General features: G+C 51.9%; 2 protein-coding genes across 5 annotated transcripts in view; one reads left to right on the top strand and one right to left on the bottom strand.

The window, feature by feature from the left end:
• The window catches only part of NUP214 (nucleoporin 214), a 40,609-nt gene extending 36,035 nt beyond the window's left edge, over window positions 1-4,574 (top strand). For all 4 annotated transcript variants that reach the window (XM_048965793.1, XM_048965794.1, XM_048965795.1 and 1 more), the window contains 3 exons: window positions 2,639-2,781; window positions 3,630-3,654; window positions 4,354-4,574. In XM_048965793.1, the coding sequence (XP_048821750.1) occupies window positions 2,639-2,781; window positions 3,630-3,654; window positions 4,354-4,387 (202 nt within the window). In that variant the 3' untranslated portion in view covers window positions 4,388-4,574. The remainder of the gene's footprint in view (window positions 1-2,638; window positions 2,782-3,629; window positions 3,655-4,353) is intronic.
• A 4,139-nt stretch (window positions 4,575-8,713) lies between these two features.
• Window positions 8,714-18,232, bottom strand: FAM78A (family with sequence similarity 78 member A). The gene is made up of 2 exons (XM_048966170.1): window positions 17,167-18,232; window positions 8,714-12,424 (listed from the first exon to the last, which is right to left on the bottom strand). Exons 1-2 carry the CDS (start codon window positions 17,427-17,429, stop codon window positions 11,896-11,898), a joined length of 792 nt encoding a protein of 263 aa, XP_048822127.1. The 5' UTR covers window positions 17,430-18,232; the 3' UTR covers window positions 8,714-11,895.
• Window positions 18,233-18,712: the final 480 nt, after the last annotated feature.

Below are 18,712 nucleotides of genomic sequence, written 5' to 3' on the forward strand. Positions count from 1 at the left end.
TTTGTGCTTGGCACCAGAGCAGGTAAGCACTTGATTCCTTCTTTAGCTCAGCAAATAAAGAAGTTCAAACCTTACAAAGCAACTTCTGCAGTAGGCAGCAAATCCACCTCTTCAGCGTTGTGCCACCTGCAATCAACTCACCTGCATGTCCTGTAGTTATATCAGGATTTGTTTGACCCAATTAGAAAAAAGGAGACTGGTCATCTTCCCAGTCTCAGTGCTTACACATTTCACAAGTGTTTTGTCTCATCCTGGTTTCAGGATGAACTGCCTTTATGTAGAACATCCTGCAGTGTACCTGTGAATCCCCCCATGAGGCTGGTTAGATACCCATCTGCCAGGGCACCCTCGAGCTGTGGGAGGCCTCAGCTAGGTTCTTCAGCAGCACCCTGAACTCTGGTGCAGCAGATTGGAGATTCCCTTTGGAAAGGGTAAAAACAGCCTAATTAGATCCCCACAAAGAAGGATGTGCTCGTAGAGATGTCAGCACTTAAATCAAGTGATACCTTCTTCACTTCCATCTCTCAGTGCCATGCTGCATGATTTTTGCACTGAAACTGAATGCACTCAAAATCCCCAGGCAACTTTACAAGTCCTGCCATAAAGTGCCATAGTTCAGAGTGTGATTTAGTCCTGTGCAGGACTTCCTTTCCGCCTTCCTCTGTAGGAGAGAGTTCCAAAATCACAATTCCAGTGCAGTTACTTGCCAGTTCCTTCTAGCTTAAATACGTGATTCACTGTTCCTTCAATTCTGAAGAATCTGCATCACTTGCTCAGTGACTTAGGTATCAAAAATAGAAACCACTACACTTCTTTAAACAGTCTGAAATTCCGGCTGTTTGTGAGCAAATAAGGTTTTGCTTTCATAAACTAACCTCAAGTGCCTCTCAATCCTGCTTATGTCGGAGCTGCACAAAAGACCTGAACATCTGGGTGAGATGGGTTTGCTTCAGTTGTTCCCAGGCAATGACTGGATCTCATGTCTTCTGTATGTGAAATAAATAAACAGAATCTCTCCACAGCTTAAGCTGTTTTCCTGCTTGCACGACGCTCAGCCTTTTTCAGCAGGCTTGCTCTTGTGGTTGCAGCTGGAAGAAGCACTTTGAACCACGCTTCCTTGTCGCTGTTTTCACCACCGCTTCCTGTCAGACATGATTTGTGTGTTTAATGGCATAGTCCTGAGCAGACAGAGCACTGCAAAACCCTCTTGTTCTTCACTGCATATCCTCACCTCGCTCCTTTTCTAAAAGAACAGCAACAACCTGCTCTCCCCTTGCTGGGAAATCCACATCCATGGTTCTGAACTGATGCTGCCTGCAGGTTAGGTGGGCCAGGAGCCAGCCCAGGATTGGTAAATGAGGCCAAAGCTGCAAAGTCACTCAGCTGCCCTGTTGTAATGCAGTGTGTGGGGCAGTGTGCACAGTCTGTGTACACTAGGAGAGGTGTTGTCCTTTAGCAAGCGAATTGCTTGTCACACTGCTGGACAAGCTGGATAAAGGACAAGGACTGTCCTTTATCTGGAGAGAGAGGTTTTGATATTTTTGCTGCTTTTTTTTTTTCCTTTATTTTAATTCTCTACTAGATCTGGATGGATGGAGAGGTGGGTTAATGCGCTGTCGCTTCCTATTTTAAGTCAGAAATGACAAGAGTGCATTTGAAGCACAGCCTTGCAAAGCTGGAACGCTGTTCAGCGTGGCTGGCAGCCTGCTCAGGGGAGGGCTGGTACTGGGTTGGTGTCAGCAGCACTGTGTGCTTGCAGATTCTTAGCAGTGCTTGTCATCTGAGTATTCTGTGTCTGTATTTTGCCTGGTTTAAGAGAGAAACGCCTGAAGCTTCTGTTTGAGTGCTCCTCTAGCATTCAGGTTTGGGAGAAGTGTACGTGGGGGTAGGGAACCATAATGCGTATCATGGTCTTGTTAGCGTGTCACACTGATAGCTCTACAGGGCTTGGTTGGATGGAGTGGGTGGAGAAAGGAGATATCAATTCCATATATAAAAATGTGTTTCTCATTTCAGTTTCCAAGAGCAGTTAGGGAAATAATCCAAAGGTGTGATGGGGAAGTGGCCAAGTAGGTGCAGATCCTCAGGGAAGCATTGGAGCTTCCAAATGGGCTGGGGAGAGAAAGGATCTGGGAAGCCTGCAGGCCGTTTGTGTGGCAGTGGGTAAGGTGCTGTCTGAAAGCTGGGAGCCTGAGTTGTGCACCTGGGCTCTGCTTTGTGTCCTGGCCATGAGCAACCTGAAGTAAATTGCTGTTTGCTGCCCTGGTTGTGAAATACAGCAGCGCTGTACTTGTTGAGCTTTAAGGGTGAATGTTACTTGGGGTGGGTTAAGGTCTTCTACTCGATGGCTGGTGTTGGCATTGCCAAGCACTTGAAAATGTTCTTTGTGTAAGTATGAACACATTTGCCCATCTGCCAGGTGGACATTAGGGATGGGGGCTGTGCAGACATTCCCACTTGCAGCAGTCCTTCCTACATCAAGGAAATCCATTTCCAGAATGTACAATCATTTGTGTCTTGTGATATCACTCTACTGATGTATCCTTGTGTAAGGAGCGTGCTGTTTTCATTGTGGGGAAAGCTTCCACTATGAGTGAGAATGAACTTGCAAACACAAATCTTCTCTTTTAAACTGCAGGTTTGGTGGTACCAGTAACAACACAGCATCATTTGGCACGTTAGCAAATCAGAATACCCCGACGTTTGGATCGCTGTCACAGCAGGGTTCTGGTTTTGGCACACAGAGCAGTGGATTCTCTGCTTTTGGGACAGGTGGAGGAGGTAGGAGAAACTCAACTATAGTAAGTCTAACAGGTTCCACGTCTCCAGGTTTCCCTGGAGCTCAACTGTGATTGCTCAGCTCCCCACTAAAAACAGAGCGTGGTCCTCCTATATAGGCACTGTGGCCTGGAGAAGTCATTGCAGAGATTAATCTGACTTAATCTCATGATTCCATCACTTGCTGCTTTGCATGTGAATAAATTGCTCCTCTTTGTACTACACCTGATTATTGCTTTTCACTCAAATTACTCTTCTTTATACTATACCTGATTACTGCTGTTCACCTCTTTTTGTGGAGTTGCTCTTCTCAAACAAAAATATTGAGAAGCAGCAAATATCTCTTCGGTGCTGTGTGCATGGGTGGCTGTATGCAAGCAAAGAATGCATGCTGCCAAATTGAGCTAGAGCACCAACAGCCAGGTTTTTTACCTGATGAAGCTTGGTGAAGCTGCAGGGATTTACACAGGGCAGAGAACAGAGCCTTTGAGAATGAACACATACATTCATTGGTGGCCTGCCACCGCTGGCTTGCATTAAGCACAGACTCCATCCTCAGAAAGCAGGCCTCTTATTCTTGTGGGGAGGTGAATGAAGCAGGCTCATTGTATGCAGTTGGTGCTAATGAATGAAGCTAGCAGATTAGCAGTGAAAGCACAGCCCTCCCAGGAGCTGAGCCAAGTCACTTTTCTTCTAGATGGGGATTTGACTTCCATTGTTTGGGCATGGCTTTCCCTGGCCTAAAAGCAGGAAAGAAATGTTTCTCTATTGGTGTGCAGGAGGGAACACGTACTGTGTATCTTGAGCATTCACTTCTAACCATGATTTTTCTATTTTTACCTTTCTTCCAGGGTTTGGTTTTGGATCAACTAACACGTAAGTGGCCTCTCATGTCTAATTCTTCATTAAGAGTACAAACAGAACCAGAATAATCAGTTGAGCAGTGCATGAGAACAAGTGTTGAAAGCAGCAGCAACATACAAGTTCTGATCTCCTTTTGAATGTCAGTGCACAGGGCTAATAGTCCATGCTCTGAGTGCTTTCCAGTGGGATAAGTTGTTCATAGAAGAGAGGGCTTTCACTGAGGTCACCCTCATCCCCAGCCTCCTCCCTCTGCCTCTCGAGCACACGATGCGTGTGCTCCAGCTGTGCCTGCGAATCTGGCTTCTACTCCATTTGTCAGCTTGAAAGAGGGTGTGAAATAAATCAGTTCCTTTCTGGCTGAATTGAGATGGTGATTTACAGCTGAAGAACTGAACTGAGAACTGAGGTTAACGCTGTGATCCACTCTGCCACTGAATGGATGGATTACTTTTAGCAAGGCTCTTAAACTTTGCTTCCCTACCAAGTAGAACATTTCTCTGGATGATAAGCTTTAGAATGAGCACAATTATATCTAGCAGTATGTATTGATGCAGCGTCAAGTAAAAGATGCTGGAAATATCAGTACATCCCCATAATAAGCTTCTGATGCTCTGGAAGTCTCTCTGAGATCTGATCTGCTAAATTAATTCTGCCTGAGGGAAATTCCAGCACTCACTGCTGTGTTCTTTTTTTTTTCTTTCTGCTCCACAGATCTTCCTCTGGATTTAGCGGATGGAGAAGCTAAGAACATCCTGAACTCTCCTGGAGAACTGTGCTGTAGCTCCTACGTTCATGAGTCACCTGTGTGATCAATATCCATACAGCTTTTCGTTTAAATACAAGATGTCAGACTTTTTTTTTCCCCCTTAAATATCCTTATTTTTATGCAGCAGCTATCCTCGTTCTGTATTAAACAGTTTTATCTGTCTTGATGCTATTGTGTTGGAAGGGCTTATCTCCCTGGATCATGAAGAAACAAACACGTGTGAGGTGTGATTGCCAGCCCTGTGCTTGTAGCCTACTGTCAGCTTTGCTTTTTGTTGCCCTTCCCTATGCCCAGATAAAGGAGTAAGTAGCTCAAGTTGGTTTCGGATACAAACCAGCACATTTTTCATTGAAGTAAATGATTGATTATCCTTGGCTCTTAAGAAGGAGCTGAAGCTTGCCCTGCTAATTTTAAGTATAGGATGGGGTGCATGCTTATCTCACTGAAGTGCTAAATCTGAGTCATGTGTGAGCCAGAGGCTTAGCAGAGAAATAGGAAATTATCTGGGAAGAAGCTGGCAGCGTGCAGAGCACGTTCCCATGGCAGTAACATTCAGCAGAGAGGTGGGAAGTAAAAGCTTTCTTATTTTTACCTTCCTCTGAATTTGACAGAACTCTGAGTTCTGATTTCTGGCTATAGGGAAAACTTACATAGTGAACCTTGAAGGAGAAGTGTGACCTCCATCCAAAGGCATCAGTAATTCTGCAGCTCGTGGCTTTGGCTGCTGGTTTCCACTGTCAGCTCTGTTGTTGTTTCCTAACATGTATGAGATTGTACTGCTTCCCTGTAGCTCTTGGATTCAGTCAGTAACATTTGTAAAATCCTCATATGTTTGTACTCAAACATACCAAGCAAATGCTATAAAGAATGCCCCCAAGGCATTTTGGACAAATGCTTTTTCTATTTGATGCATCTGACCTCCACGAAACCTCCAAATGATGTGATGGGTTTTTGTTGCACTGTGAAGAACGCGTTTGAGAGAAGGGCTCATGTATTACTGAATACATGCAGATGGGGTGGGTTCACCTTGGTCCTAATAGGACGTTCTGGGTTACTTCTGCTTTTTCTATTTTCAGCAGAAACATTCTGAAGTTTCCTTTTCTGAATAGCACACAATATGATAGCGAGTGTCATTTTGGGGTCTGGTTGGCAAGTGGGCACGCGAGCCTTTTTTGGACTTGTAAATAGTTGATAACTGCTTGTTTTCACATCTGATGTTATAAACCAAATTCTGACAGCTGTCAGCAGCTCCTGGAGCAGTCATTCTTTCTCGAGTCGACCCAAAGCCTTAACATTCAGCCTGGCTGTGGGAAGCGTCCGTCTGCACCCGGGGATGGCGTGAGTTGGGTTCCCTTTAAAAGGAAGACCACTGACATGCAGTGAATATCTTGCACGGGGAGGGCTTATATTTAGATGAGGAGGGGCTTTGCGAGCCTGTGGGCTGTAAGGCTTTCATGTGTAGCCTGGATTTCTGAACACGGGTGTGCTGTGTTGTATTAGAGGCAGCGCTGCTGGGATGGCTTCGTTTTTAACCTTTCCTGCTGATGGAAGAGTTTTGGGTGCTGGCAGCCCTGGGGTCACAGTGCCAGAACTGAGAACGTTTTCTGAAAGGTGCTGGTTTGGAGAATGGAAGGAAAAGCAGGAGAGCTCAGAGCGTGCCCTCGCCATGCGCCCTCCTTGACCGCACGTTTCCTAAGGCCTGGAGGTGATACTGCTCTTCTGTTTTCCTTCCTCTTTATAAATAGCAGCTGGCCTGAACGACTGACCTTAAATTCTTGGCGTTAATCTCACATGGCTGTGGCATGCAGCACCTCCTCACAGGGCCGTATCAGCTGTGCTCCCCCAGATAGCCAGCATGGAGAAGACCGGCTGGGTAAGAATGCAGTGTTGGCACAGGGAGCCATTTCAAGTTTCTTTTTTGGAACGATGGGAGCAGTTGGGGGTTGTCCCTGCTGTGCTGCTTGCTGACTGTTTAACTCCTCTTCCCTTTGTGATAGAGAGGCTCTGCTAATGACTGCAGATGCTGGTTGAGCACACGAGTTGCTCTCTTGCAACGCTTCCAAAATCGTGGCTGAAACAAGCCAACCCCTGAACCGCCTGCCCTTGGGGAATGGGTGCTGCTCCTGGTTTCCATAGCAGCTGCTGGAGGAGCTGAGCAGCACTGGAAGGCTGATCGTGACCGTGAGCCTACAGGAACAAAACGTAGCAAAGTCAACTTCCCAAAGTCTGCATTTTTACCAGATGACTCGAGGGCTTGCAGAGCTCGCGCCCTGCTCAGCTGCTGGCTGCCAGGAACTGCTGCAGGCTGTCAGCTGTGCTGGGTGCCCTGGGAGCACGTGGCCTTTGCCCAGCATGTGGACAGATGTCCACCAAAGAACAAAGCTATGACAAATCAGCTCCCAGCCTGGCAGGGCTGGTGAGGAAACCAATGACCAAGTGTGGGCCTGGAGCCCTTATTTGTTACTTCTGTTGTCCGTGCTGGTTGGTCTTCAAAGAGGTGATAACAACTGTTGGAAGGCTTAGCATTACCATTCTGTCCCTTTATTTTTTTTTTTTCTTCCCCATTTCAGTGACAGAGGAGGTGGTGAGGCTGGGTCCGGTGCTTTTCTGGTGCTGCTCTGTGCCTGTAAGTGACAGCCCATCTCCTGTCACCCCATACGTGTCCCCACCAGGGCAGCCCCATGGGCTGCAGTGACATTTTGTTCATCCTGTCTTAGTTTTCATCATGCTGTCCTTGTGCATTGCTTTCAGCATTTCATACAAGGAAAAATAACCCTGCGAGAGGCTCAGGCATGGCAGCCCTTGGTAGTGCTGAAGGAGTTTCTGTTCTTCAGTGTCACACTGAGCCCCAGGGGCTGGGTAGAGGCAGCTTGGGGGCAATGAGTGGCCCTCGGTGGCCTGAAATGAGCCCTTCCTTCCTCCAGGAGCAAAACTGGGGCTGGGCTCTGTGGGGATGCCGTCCTTCAGCACAGGTGCCAGTGGTTTGTTTCATATTGCCTCATGCTCAGTTCTCTCCCTTACTTTGCTGCAGGATAAGCATTCCAAATGCAGGACATGCATTCCAAAGCCCTCTGCAACCCTGGGATGCCTCACAGCCCACTCTGGCTCTCCTGCTGGCACTCATTGCCAGGGCTGTGCACCCAGAAGGGTGCTGGGGTCACTGGGGCTGTGTGTGAGGGAATCCCAGTGCAAACTGTTGGAGGAGCTCTGTGCACATGGCACAGTGTGGGTTTTCAGCTGGTGTTTTAAGGTTCTTCAATTCATGTCAATATGTTGCTCAAAGGAACTCGCTTTAAAGCTTGAAAACACGGAGGAATGAAATTTGGTGTTAGCAGCTGCTGCATCTGAGCAGCTTACAGAGGTGTGAGATAGAGAGAGAGGAAAAGAGACCTGATTTGTACCAGCAGAGGGAAATCCCCTGCCAAAAGCCCCGAGCAGGGGCAAGGTGAGCAGAATATTGCTGCAAAGCAAGGAGCCGCTGCTGCCTTCTGCTTCACAGGGAGGGTAGCAAATCTTGAAGCCATGCAAGAGAACCTTGGGAAGGCAAAGTGTGGTTTGTGGGCTCAGCAGGCGCGAGGTGCTGGCACCAGCCTGGCAGTACTGCCCATCCCTGCTCCATTATGGACTGTTGATGTGACCTGGTGCTCCCAGGCTGTCAGAGCAGCGCTGCACTGCCTGCTGTCCCCTCTCCCCCTCCTCCCTCCCAGACTGGGATGTCTAAATTTAGCCTCCTATCAACAGATGAGGCTGGAGAGTTTCCACTGAAATGAATCCCGTTCTGAACCTGTCCTCTCCATCCATGCAAATTCCTTCCCACATGCACGCTGTGCTCGCCCTCCCCTGCTGTGTTCCCACCCATTGCACTGCTGTGCGCTGCTGCATCTCCCTGAGCAGAGCACGGTGCTGTTTGCATTGCATGCCTGCACGCAGGTTGGGGCGAAGGGAGCAGGAACCCAACAGCAGCATAGAAAAGGCTGAGCAAAGGTTGGCTGCCGCCTTCAGAGGGATCCCCCCAGGTGCAGTATTTATGGCTGCAGCCTTTTGCTACCCAAGCAAACGGCATCAGGGAGCAGAGCTGCAGAAGTTGGGCTGCTGTGTGCTCCCATGGCTGCTCTGCCCTCCCATCACACGGCCTGCTCATGAAAAATGCAGGATGCTGGCTGGTATTTTTAACCAGAAACCTCCTCGCTCTGTCTGATGCGGAGTCAGAGCTGCAATGGGGAGAAAAAGCTCCCTGCTCACCACGAGTGCATTGCAGCCGAGGTGGGGAACTGCTCTACTGAAACCAGCCAACACCCAAACGACTCCAGGCCAGGCGGGTTTGAAAACTTCATTTTATTTTTCCGTCTGTTATAAAAGCAGGGTTTTGTTTTTACATCGCCATGAGTGTCCAGACTTGGTACATCGTGGTTTTGTTTTCACAGTATCTCTGCAAGACCAAGGACAAGTCTTATTGCTGTGCCTCACCCCTCGCCTTCCCAGGGCCGTGCAGAATGAATGGGCCAACCCACCTCCCCTTCTCCCCCCCCCCCCACCCGCACTGCTCTGACTCTGGCTTTGCTCTGCTGGGCTCCTGACCCTGGTGCTGCTGGCAGTGGTGAGGCAGCGCGGTGCTCCATCCCCTTCCCAGGGCATCCTTTCTAGTTTTGCTGCAGAATGCTGCCAGAGCAGCAGCTTGCTTTCCTGGATGGATGCCCTGGGTCCCCATCCCACTCCCCAGCTGTCACCCAGCGGTGCCGGCAGCACCCACCCCTTCCAGCCACCCTTCCTTTCAGATACAGCCCATCTGTCCTCGTCAGTTTCGCAATGAAGCAGCATTGGAAAAACATCATTTGTAACCACAAAGCATGGGATCTCACCAGAGGCAGCAGCACTTTCTATGCTGGGTGTGGTGGTGCGGATGGAGGTGGAGGGAGGCATGGTCCGAACCAGGCACGGGATAAAGGCATTCTTTGGGGAGGGAGAGGTCCATGCAAAGCTGACCCAAAGTGAAGGTTGGATTTTATATTTGCTGCTCAGCTGGGTCCATTCAGTGCAACGGGGCAACTTAGCCAGGAGGTCGGTATGGAATTGCGTGGGTGCATCCAGTCCACCAGGTAGAGGGAGAAGGAAACAGATGTACTCGATGTGCTGGGAGAAACTGAGTCCAACACGAAGCGAAGTGGAAAAGGACAAAGGTGTTCCCTGAATGTGATTTTTTTGGTGACTGAGAATAAATCTTTCCTTGGAATTCCTTTGTGCAGCTAATTAAGACAACTGGGCCCCGTTTGTTCGACCCATGCTGACATCAGTGAGAACTGTAAGTACTCAGCACCTGGAGACAAAGTGAATACCAGACATAAATACCCCTTCTGCTCCCCCCCGCCGCTCTGCCTGGAGCAGCAGCAGAGGTGTGTGCAAGTGTTACCAGCAATCGCCCACAGCTCCCGTTTTGTCCTCTTCTGCATGTATTGCCTAGGAGAAAAGACAGCCAAGTCCTGAGGGCTGTGCCTGTGGAGCTGTAGTTGGGATCTGAATCCGTGTAAGAAAATGGAATTTAATAGAGAGTGACTGTGCAAGTCAAAGCCTCCCTAGCTTCGTCCTTGATCGTCCCAAAGCCTAGATGTAGGCAACCTTTGGCTGATGGGTTTGAGGTTGATCCAGTCCAGTTGTTTGCAAGCTGCTTGTGATGTCAGACTGCCTACCTGTAGGGTCTCCCATCGGAGGGGGAGAGCAGCTCTGCAGCACAGGGAGGAGGGCACCCTGCTGGGAGGGCACACTGCAGGGACCCCGCGTCCATGTTTGCTGGTTTGAGGCGGCTGTGGGGCGTGCTTTCCCCACGCAGGGGAGATGCTGAACCTGCTGCCATAATAGACGGCGCGGCTTTGGAGAAGCGAAGGAGGAGAAATTCTTGTTGTGTGGGAGGAGGAGGTGGCAATAGCAGCGAATGGTGCTCCCCCATGGGAGAACCTTCTGAGCAGCGAGCATGGGACCGAGACCTGCTCGGACCAGCTCTGCAGGGCCGGGAGCTTCTGCAGCTGGGCTCTGCTCAGCCCCAGCTCTGGAGTCGCGTTGTGAATAAGAGGAAGAAACGTTATCTCACAGAAAGCGCTGCCACAGGCGCCCCCTCCCCCCTAAGAGCAACCTTCCCGCACCCCCTTCCTCTGCAGAAACACAGCTGCTATCTCTGAAGCCATCTGGACGAGGTTCTTGCTGAAACCCAGGTTTTGGCTCCTGCTCCAAATGCACTTTTCTTGACTGGAGGATCTACACCCGAGATGTGGGTCTTCCCTGCTTCCCGCCCCATGCAGGATCCTTGGCTACGTAACCAAACGGGCACGGTCTCACCCCGGTCCTGGAAGTTGTGTAGATCATGAGGTCATTGGGAAGAAAAATACCTACGAACCCCAACGTGATTCGTTACCGTAGGAAGAAGAGTTTTTCGTAGCTTTTGTCTCTAGTGTTTGCTAGGAACGGTGCCTGCTGGGCTCAGACACGGCCGTTCCTGAACTGTGGATATTGCTGGGTAGACGTGGCGGATGGATCTGCCCTCGCTTACACCCGTGTGTCTCGATGCCTCCGCACACAGTGGTGACCCCGAGGCTGCAGCTGCTGGCTCTGCCCATCAGAGCATCCCGTGGTTCAACGCCAAGAAGTGCAAATGGGGTGAGCTCCATTCCTCCTGCCGAGCGGGGAGACGGCCGCTGAGCTCCATCCGACAGCAGTTTGTTTGCATTGCTTTGAAACCGAGATGATTTCCGAGCTTCCTCAATTGAAAACCAGGAAGGTTTTTCTTCTGATGGTGCTTCCTCCAATCCCGTGCCCTTTTCATTTGCCTGTGATGCTGACCATCTCCTCCTCGCTCTGAAGCTCTTTTCCCACAAGCTCTGTAGAAAGGACATTCTGCCCGGTGGTGTTTTTGTTGTTGTTGTTGTTGTTTTCAAACGTAGCTTTAAGGCAAAAGTTTGGCAATGCAAAGCAAAGTCTACATAAGGCCGCATGACTTGGATTTGCAACTCAGAACCTTACAGCTTAAAAAAGAAAAATCCTTATCTTAAATAGTTGACTTGTTGCCCCAGGAACTTCTGTTCTCAACCGAAAAGGAGAAGGAAAAAAAAAAACACAACAACAAAAGACTCTTAAAATCCCAAATAAAATGCTCTTATTGTCGTGGGCAGTCTGGGCAAGCTAATGAGACTGAAGTTCAAACAGGAACTGAAAGAGGGAAGAGAACAAAAAAAGCAATACTGGTAGACATCAGTGTTCATTCCTTCCCTTAGGAATCCAGTGGTGAGACAGACCCCGGCCCGAGGTCTCCTCTGTAGCTTTAGCACAGTGAAATCCGTCCCAATGGGAGAAGGTAGAATGGTTGCATTTGTTGAATGACTAAAAAGTGCATTTTTGATTTCGCTCAGATTATACGTGTTTATTCTAACACCTAAGTGATTGTTTCGCTTTGTTTCCAGTTACGTTTTCTCCCTTTCAGTGCCGGGACGCCAGGTTTGTTACTATCGGTGCTTGGGAGGTATCACCACGAGCGGCGCTCCGTCCTTTGGCCTCCACATGAGTACCTGAGCATCGTTGGCATTGGGTTTGACAAGGGCACTGGGTGGTATTGGCTCATTCTTGCTGAGGACCTGGGGCTGCTCCTGAGCTGAGGGCTCCTGCAGCTTGGCACGCTGCCCCAGGGGTCTGCTGGGGTTCACCTCTATGCCCAGCCTCATCCTCCATTTGATAGTCTGCAAGGTCACCATCTCGTTGGTGGCCGTGTTGGTGGCCACCAGCCAGGTGGTGAAGCTTTGATCCCGGTGGATGCTCGTCAGCTTGGCCACGTTGCTCTCGCTGACGGGCACTGCCCACGTCACGCTCGGGTAGAAGTTGTCGTTCATGCTGATGTTGAACTTGGACTCCTTCTTTGTGGGACCCACGATGGTGCAGGTTTCTGTCGTGTTTCCGTACCAGGGATAGTTCACTCCGTCTGAGTCGCTGATGGCCTGGATTTTACCCTCCAGTAGATCTGGAAGCTCCCAACTTGACCTGCAAAACCAACAAATTACGGATAACACGTTAATGAATTTGTTTAGAAACACGCAGGACTTCAAGGAAGGAGAGGAATGAGTTGGGAATGCACTCCTGTTCGGCTCTTATTGGGTCTTATCGCTCTCATGCAGGAATCACAGAGTCACAAAGGCTGGAGAAGACCTCTAGGATCCCCAACCCCAGCTCACCACACCGTGCCCACCGACACATCCCTCAGTGCCACATCTCCACAGGGCTGGAACACCTGCAGTGATGGTGAGCCCACCATCCCCTGGGCAGCTGTGCCAGTGCAGCACTGCTCTTTCAGATAAGTTTTTCCTAACATCCAACCTGAAAGAAGACCTTTTCTATGCCACTCATAACAATGAGGACCCTTTCCAGGACTCGGTTTGCCCACAGAGCTGCCTCCCTTCCCCCACAGGCTCCCATTTCCCCTCGCTGCTCTGATGCTGTGCCCATGCTTGCAGTCGTGCCCTTTCATCCTGGCCAAGCTGCGGTCCCTCCCCGCTGACTGCATGATGCTGGCAGTGTAACCCATCTCTCTACAGCCCAGGAAGGACCCGGTTCAAAGGCCGGGATGATGTTACAGTAATCAGAGAAACAGAGGTCAGCAGGGTGGTAACGCTGCCCCATCCCTGCGCCAGTGGCACTGCGCCGTGCGCCAGCCTGATGGAAAGGTCAGCCAAGAAGGGGGAGCAGCCCTCTGCCATCCCACAGCGCCGGCACACAGGAGCTCCTGGGGTGCTTGGGGACACGTTGCTCCTCTCCCATGGCTGGGACTGACGTAACCATCTCACAAGGCTGATTGCTAATTAGTTAACGACCGTGAAGCGCCAACGTGTTTGTAATCACCGGCTCGTTCGGCACTGCACTACACACGTCTGGCAGTCGCTGCCTGATTCCCCGTGGGGTCACTTAATAGATGGTTTTCGTGGGTACCTGAACAAATCTGCAGGTGCAGGATGGGATCTGGGGTCAGAACCACAGCGCTGGGCTGCGTGGCTGTGGATGTGCGGATATGGGATGCGGCATCGGCTGCTGCAGCCTTCTGCTCCCTGCAGCCAGCAGGCAGAGGGAGTCCTTTCCCTGGAAGTCAGCGTGAACCTGCAGCAGCCAGAAGGACCCCCAGCAGCCCTGCTACAGCCAGGGATGCTCGCTCATTTCCCCTCCAACCCAGAGCCATCCCAAGGGATGCACACTGGAGGACACGGCTCAGCAGGCTGCTCCCTGCAGCCCTGAAGCATGCAGGAGGTTGAATTCAGGCTCTCCCTCCCTTTCAGCAGTGGTTTTAGGGTTGCTGTCCATGTGCCTGGTTCTCATCATGACTGCAGCCCGGGGCTGAGATGTGACGATGTCCAGAAGGGTCACAGCTGTGACACGAAGGTCACATGGAGGCTGTGTGGCTGGGAAGGTGCCAGGCTGGGCTGTGAAGAGCAGAGGCTGCAGTGGTTGCTGCTGTTGGCTGCCCTGCTGCCAGCGCACCTCCTGTCTGCGCTCAGTAATGCGGCAGTGGTGCTGGAAAGAATGCAATGGAACGATCTTCAGCTGCATCAGCACCTTTCTGGGATGGTGTCGAGCCAAGGGAAGGCCAGAAAGTGCCCAGTAAACGCTTTGCTGACAACAGCAGGAAAGGCACCATCCTCTCTGTTTCACAGGCCTGCTGTGGCTGTCGGCTCCAACGCCGCTACGTTCTGGGCTGTAATTCTGTCACTCCCGCTGCTCTGAAACCTTCAATCACAATGAGCATCACCAGAGACCAAACCCCTCACAACAAACATCCTCGTGCTACCAGGAGAGGCACTCTGCCCAGCAGCAGCCCTGGGATAACCCTTATAAATCAGCCACGGCGTTCCGTAAGAGCACCAAAGGCTCTTCCTCCAGCCCTGCGCATGGGGGAGAATTACTCTCACCACAGAGAGGTGCCCACTAACGTGCAGTGATGGCACGGCGCTGCCCGGCTGTCCCAGTAATTCTCAGGGCAGGAAATCTACCTGCAGCTCCTTGAGATTTGCAGCTGGTCCCATTCAAACCGCATTATTTCTCGCTCTGTTTTGCATACCACCATCTGTGCTGCTCCTTGCACATCTCCATGGAGATGAAGAAGCAGGACTGGGCGATGCTGGTTCTGCTGGAGCTGGGTCCTGCAGGTCAGAACCCCACAGCCCAGCACTGAGGATGCCACGTGGCACAGCAGCATCCTGTCCTGGTGCTTGGAGTGAGCCTTGCCTGGTGACAGCAGCACTGGGATAAAGGGTGGGGGGGGGGGGGTTCCCCAAATCTGCATGCAGAGAGGTGACAGAGTGTTTCCGTTTCCTCCTGCCCAGGCTGTTGTGCTCCTGGCAGTGTGAGCCACCAGCAAAATAACCCCAGCATTTACGTGTGGTTGAAGCTTTTGTTATTTTTCTCTCCATACGCCTAAAAACACTTTATCTGGCCAAAAAATCATCGGTTCCACTTTAAAAGCACGTGTCAGACTGATGCCCTCTGCATCCAACACCCGTGCACTGAGCCTGATGCACAGCTCCATCTGCTCGGCTGTTCCTCACTGCTCTGTCCCAGCACTGGGGGCTGCTGGAAGCGCTGCTGTTGGGGTTGGCCCAACCTCATTTGGAGTCCTGGGTTTGCTGCCACCACAGAGATGAAGGACAAAAAAAAAAAAAGAAGAGAAAAATGGTTGTTCCAGCGGCGTCCCTTTGTGGAAAGCTGGGATGGATGGCACAAAGCAATGCAGCTCCATAGAGGTCGGGGTATTACAATGGCTGACAGCCACAGGGAGGGCAAAAATCTTCCAGAGTGTGCTCTAATGGCACGAAGCAGCCTTTCAGCCCTTATTTAGGGCTGTCAGATGGTGGCACACCATCCTGGTTACATCTGCACTGCTCCTCCGTATCAGCCCAATGAGCCTCCCAGGGAAACGTCTTTCTGCTTCCCTGGCTTTCTGGATAATGGCTCTCCCACACATCTGCAGCTCTTCATTCTGACTGCCTGCTCACAGCAAACTTTGGCCCGCAGCTCTCAAAGCAACGCATCCTGGGGAGACTGCACCACATCCTGCTTTACCAACGGGGGAACTCAGGGGCAGAGCAGTCAGACAGCTCAGGGGGGGTGTGGGGTGAGCAGCAGAGGCACGTTGGTCCCCTGCCTGCTCCTCCTGCTGTGGCGGATGTGAGCTGCACTTGGGGACATCCCCACGTCCCCCTGCAGCTGCTCACTAAAGGCTGCTGGTTCCTATGTGAGAATTACACCTGCAAATCCCCACGGCCTGGAATTGGGGATGTCTGAGCAACAAATTGTCCTTGCTATAGAAGGGTTTGAAGCTAAAAAGCCCACAGCTTTCAGGCCTGCTGTAAGTACTTCTAAAATCAAGATAAGCTCAGCTGCTCTCTTCCTGCTGCCAGCGTTGGCCAGGTGCTGCAGTTTGCACCTCCAGGCGCTTTCTGTGTGAGCAGAGAGGACGTGAGGACAGGAGTCTGTCCCTCAGGGCTGCTCCTTGGTGTGCCCTTCCCCGTGCTCTGCGTCTCCCTGCATGCATTTGCTCCTGTCTGAGCTGCCCAACCCGTGCCTGCAGCTGGGCAGGAATGGAGGGCTGCGGATGCTCAGGCCTCCAGGAGGGCACTGCGCTGTGTCCGAATTTCTCCTCTCCAGCCCTACCTTCCCACTCTCTCCCTCAACCCTCCCCATGCAGGCCAAGCCAGCATCACCCCCCAGCCCCCCCCAGGATCATCAGAGGGGCAGCAGCTCTCACCCCTCCATCCTCCCTCTGTGCTCCCAGAGCCGAGCAGCGCCCGCAGCCCCCGCTGCACCCAGCTCTGCTCTCCAAGCTCAGGCACTGCAGGGTTGCGCTGCCGGCACCATGAGTTGCAGAATTGCAGCTCCATGCAGGCACGCAGAGCTGCTGCCGGCTGCACTGTGGGCCAAAGCCTGCAACGAGCAGAGCGCCGGCGGAGGGCTGCGGGGGGGCTGACTGCTCACAGCAGGGAGGTGACATTTCCATTTGACTCATTGACACAGTGTCTCACTGTGACTGTCTGACCGCTAACACGGGGCTTTTGGAGTGCAAACAGCCCCTCCGTTCCTCCCACCTCCCGTACATATATATGCTTATTCCCACTCCTATAGATATGTATGCCTATTCCCACTCTTCCAATTACCCCAAATGAAGCCAATGTCTTTGTTTTTTAACCCTGCCCCAAGGTGATGTAGTGTTACCCCCTGGCTAAACCCATCTCAGGGCTGCCTGCAGCCAAGAGCACTCCAAGCAGGTTCCCCTACGCCATCCCCTTGCCCCGGTGCACTGGTAGCAACACTGCAGCACAGCAGCACGGGGCTGGGAGCAGCCACAAGTGTCAGCCTCAGGGCTGCCCCAGGGTGCCTCAATGCGCAGTGCGCGATGGGGGGATGCAGGGGGCTGCCCTTTGCAGGAGGGCTGGCTCCGGGGCTTGGCTCTCTGGTGCTGCTCCTGGTTCGCCAGCAGCACGTTTTTCTGAGCGTGTTCCCATCAGAAAGACAAGGACACCCACTGCTTTAAAAGGTGCAGGCACCAGCTCGCTCGCTATTTCAAAGCATAGGAGAAAGTCCTGCTAAGTTTCACAGAAGCCAGCTTCCAGCATCAACCCAACCGTGCCGTTGGCTCATCCCAGCCAGGCCGTGGCTCCCTGCTCTTCCCCCTCACCTCACAAATGCCCCCACACACACACACACACACATGCACGTGCTCTGGAACGACTTCTATGACTTACATTCCCTGGTCCCCGTAGTGATTGTAGAATTCCATGTGGCTGCACGCCTGGATCCAGCCCACGATCCACGTCTCCTTCTTGGGGATGGGGGGCACCAACACCTGCGCCGAGGCGCGGAAGTGCGGGGTGCGGTAACGCAGGACCACGCTGGAGGACTCGTCGATGCTGGTGGGGATGGGATCGATGGAGGCTTTGACTTCAATCACCGAAATACTTTCCCGGAAAACTTTGGATTTGCAGCTAATGCTCTGAATACAGCCCATGGCATACCCCGAATACAGTCCGACGCAGCTCCTCGGGTACTCCAGCAATCCTGGGGAATATTAGGCATTGAAATTATGGGGTGCGAGATCAATTACAGATCTTGGTGCGTAACCTCACAAGTGGTATCCATAGGATAGAAAATTCATCGCGCAGAGCCTTGCCGTGGTGCCTTCATGTGCTGCCCGTCCTACAAACGCCGCTCCTGCCCCGGAGGTTCGCTGCGCTCCACGAGCCAAAGGGCCTTGCAAATTGTTCCCCTTTTAATGACCCTTTAAATCTCTCGCTCGGTCTTTAGGTTAGAAAAAAAAAAAAAAGTCTCTCGAGTTCAATAAATCCCGGTGCTGCTTTAGCTGATATATTTAGTCCTTCCTTTGCTCAGATGCGGTCTGTCATTCCCCGTCAGGCGTGGGGCCGGCCGGCATTTCCCTTTATTCTTTGGATGAAAAGCAGAATGTTGATAGACACATCTATATAAATAATGAAATAGTTTGGAGCCCCAGCTTGTCACAACCGGTGTGGATTTCCACTTCCTGACTCGCAGTTGTTCACAACTTCCTTTCGCACAAAATTACAATAATAACAGAAAGAAGCAAAAAAAAAAAAAAATATATATATATATATATATATATATAATAATAAATAAATAACCCGGCACCAAACCTCAAACCCGACGGGTGGAGAAAAAGCGACAAAGTGCGTTTTGGAGCTTCCTCCGCCGTCTGGTTGGCTGTTTTTTCCTCGTTAGAAATAGCCGGAGCGCTCCGTGCCGGGGGGCTGCGCGGAGGGCAGTGGCACAACTCAACACCCCCCACCCCCCCCCTCCGCGCTGCCCCCCCCCGCCCCCCCGGGGCCGCTCAGCAGCGCACAATCGCCGCCCGTCACATCCCCGGCGGCGGCGGCGGCGGCGGGGCGGGTTGGGGGGGAACCCCGCGGTCCCCCTTCCTCCTCTTCCTCCTCCTTGGAGCGAGCGCTGTCCGCAGCCGTCCGACCTTCCTCCCGCTCCTCCTCCTCCTCCTCTTCGCTCTCAGCCGGCGGCGCTCATGGGGCCGCCCCGCACCCGCGTGCGTTCCGCGGGGAGCAGCTCCGGGCCGCGGCCGTGCGCCGAGCGCTGCGCGGGGGCGCCGAGCGGCGGTGGCGGCGGAGAGGGGGGTGGAAGGAGGGAGGGGGGGGTTGGGGTGGAGGCTCCTGCGCGCTGCCGTGCGATCGGTGAGAGATTTTTATTTATTTATTTATTTGATTTCTTCGCTTCTTCTCTGCTAAATGCCCGCGGAGGTGAGAGAAG

Source organism: Lagopus muta, chromosome 19 (assembly GCF_023343835.1).
Source record: "Lagopus muta isolate bLagMut1 chromosome 19, bLagMut1 primary, whole genome shotgun sequence".
NCBI classification, from domain to species: domain Eukaryota; kingdom Metazoa; phylum Chordata; class Aves; order Galliformes; family Phasianidae; genus Lagopus; species Lagopus muta.

Excerpts from the sequence above, each read along its gene's own strand:
- FAM78A (XM_048966170.1), bottom strand. The coding sequence starts at position 17,429 with ATGGGCTGTATTCAGAGCATTAGCTGCAAATCCAAAGTTTTCCGGGAA. Across the intron at positions 12,425-17,166 it reads CACTACGGGGACCAGGGAAT|GTCAAGTTGGGAGCTTCCAG; the intron begins GTAAGTCATAGA and ends TTGGTTTTGCAG.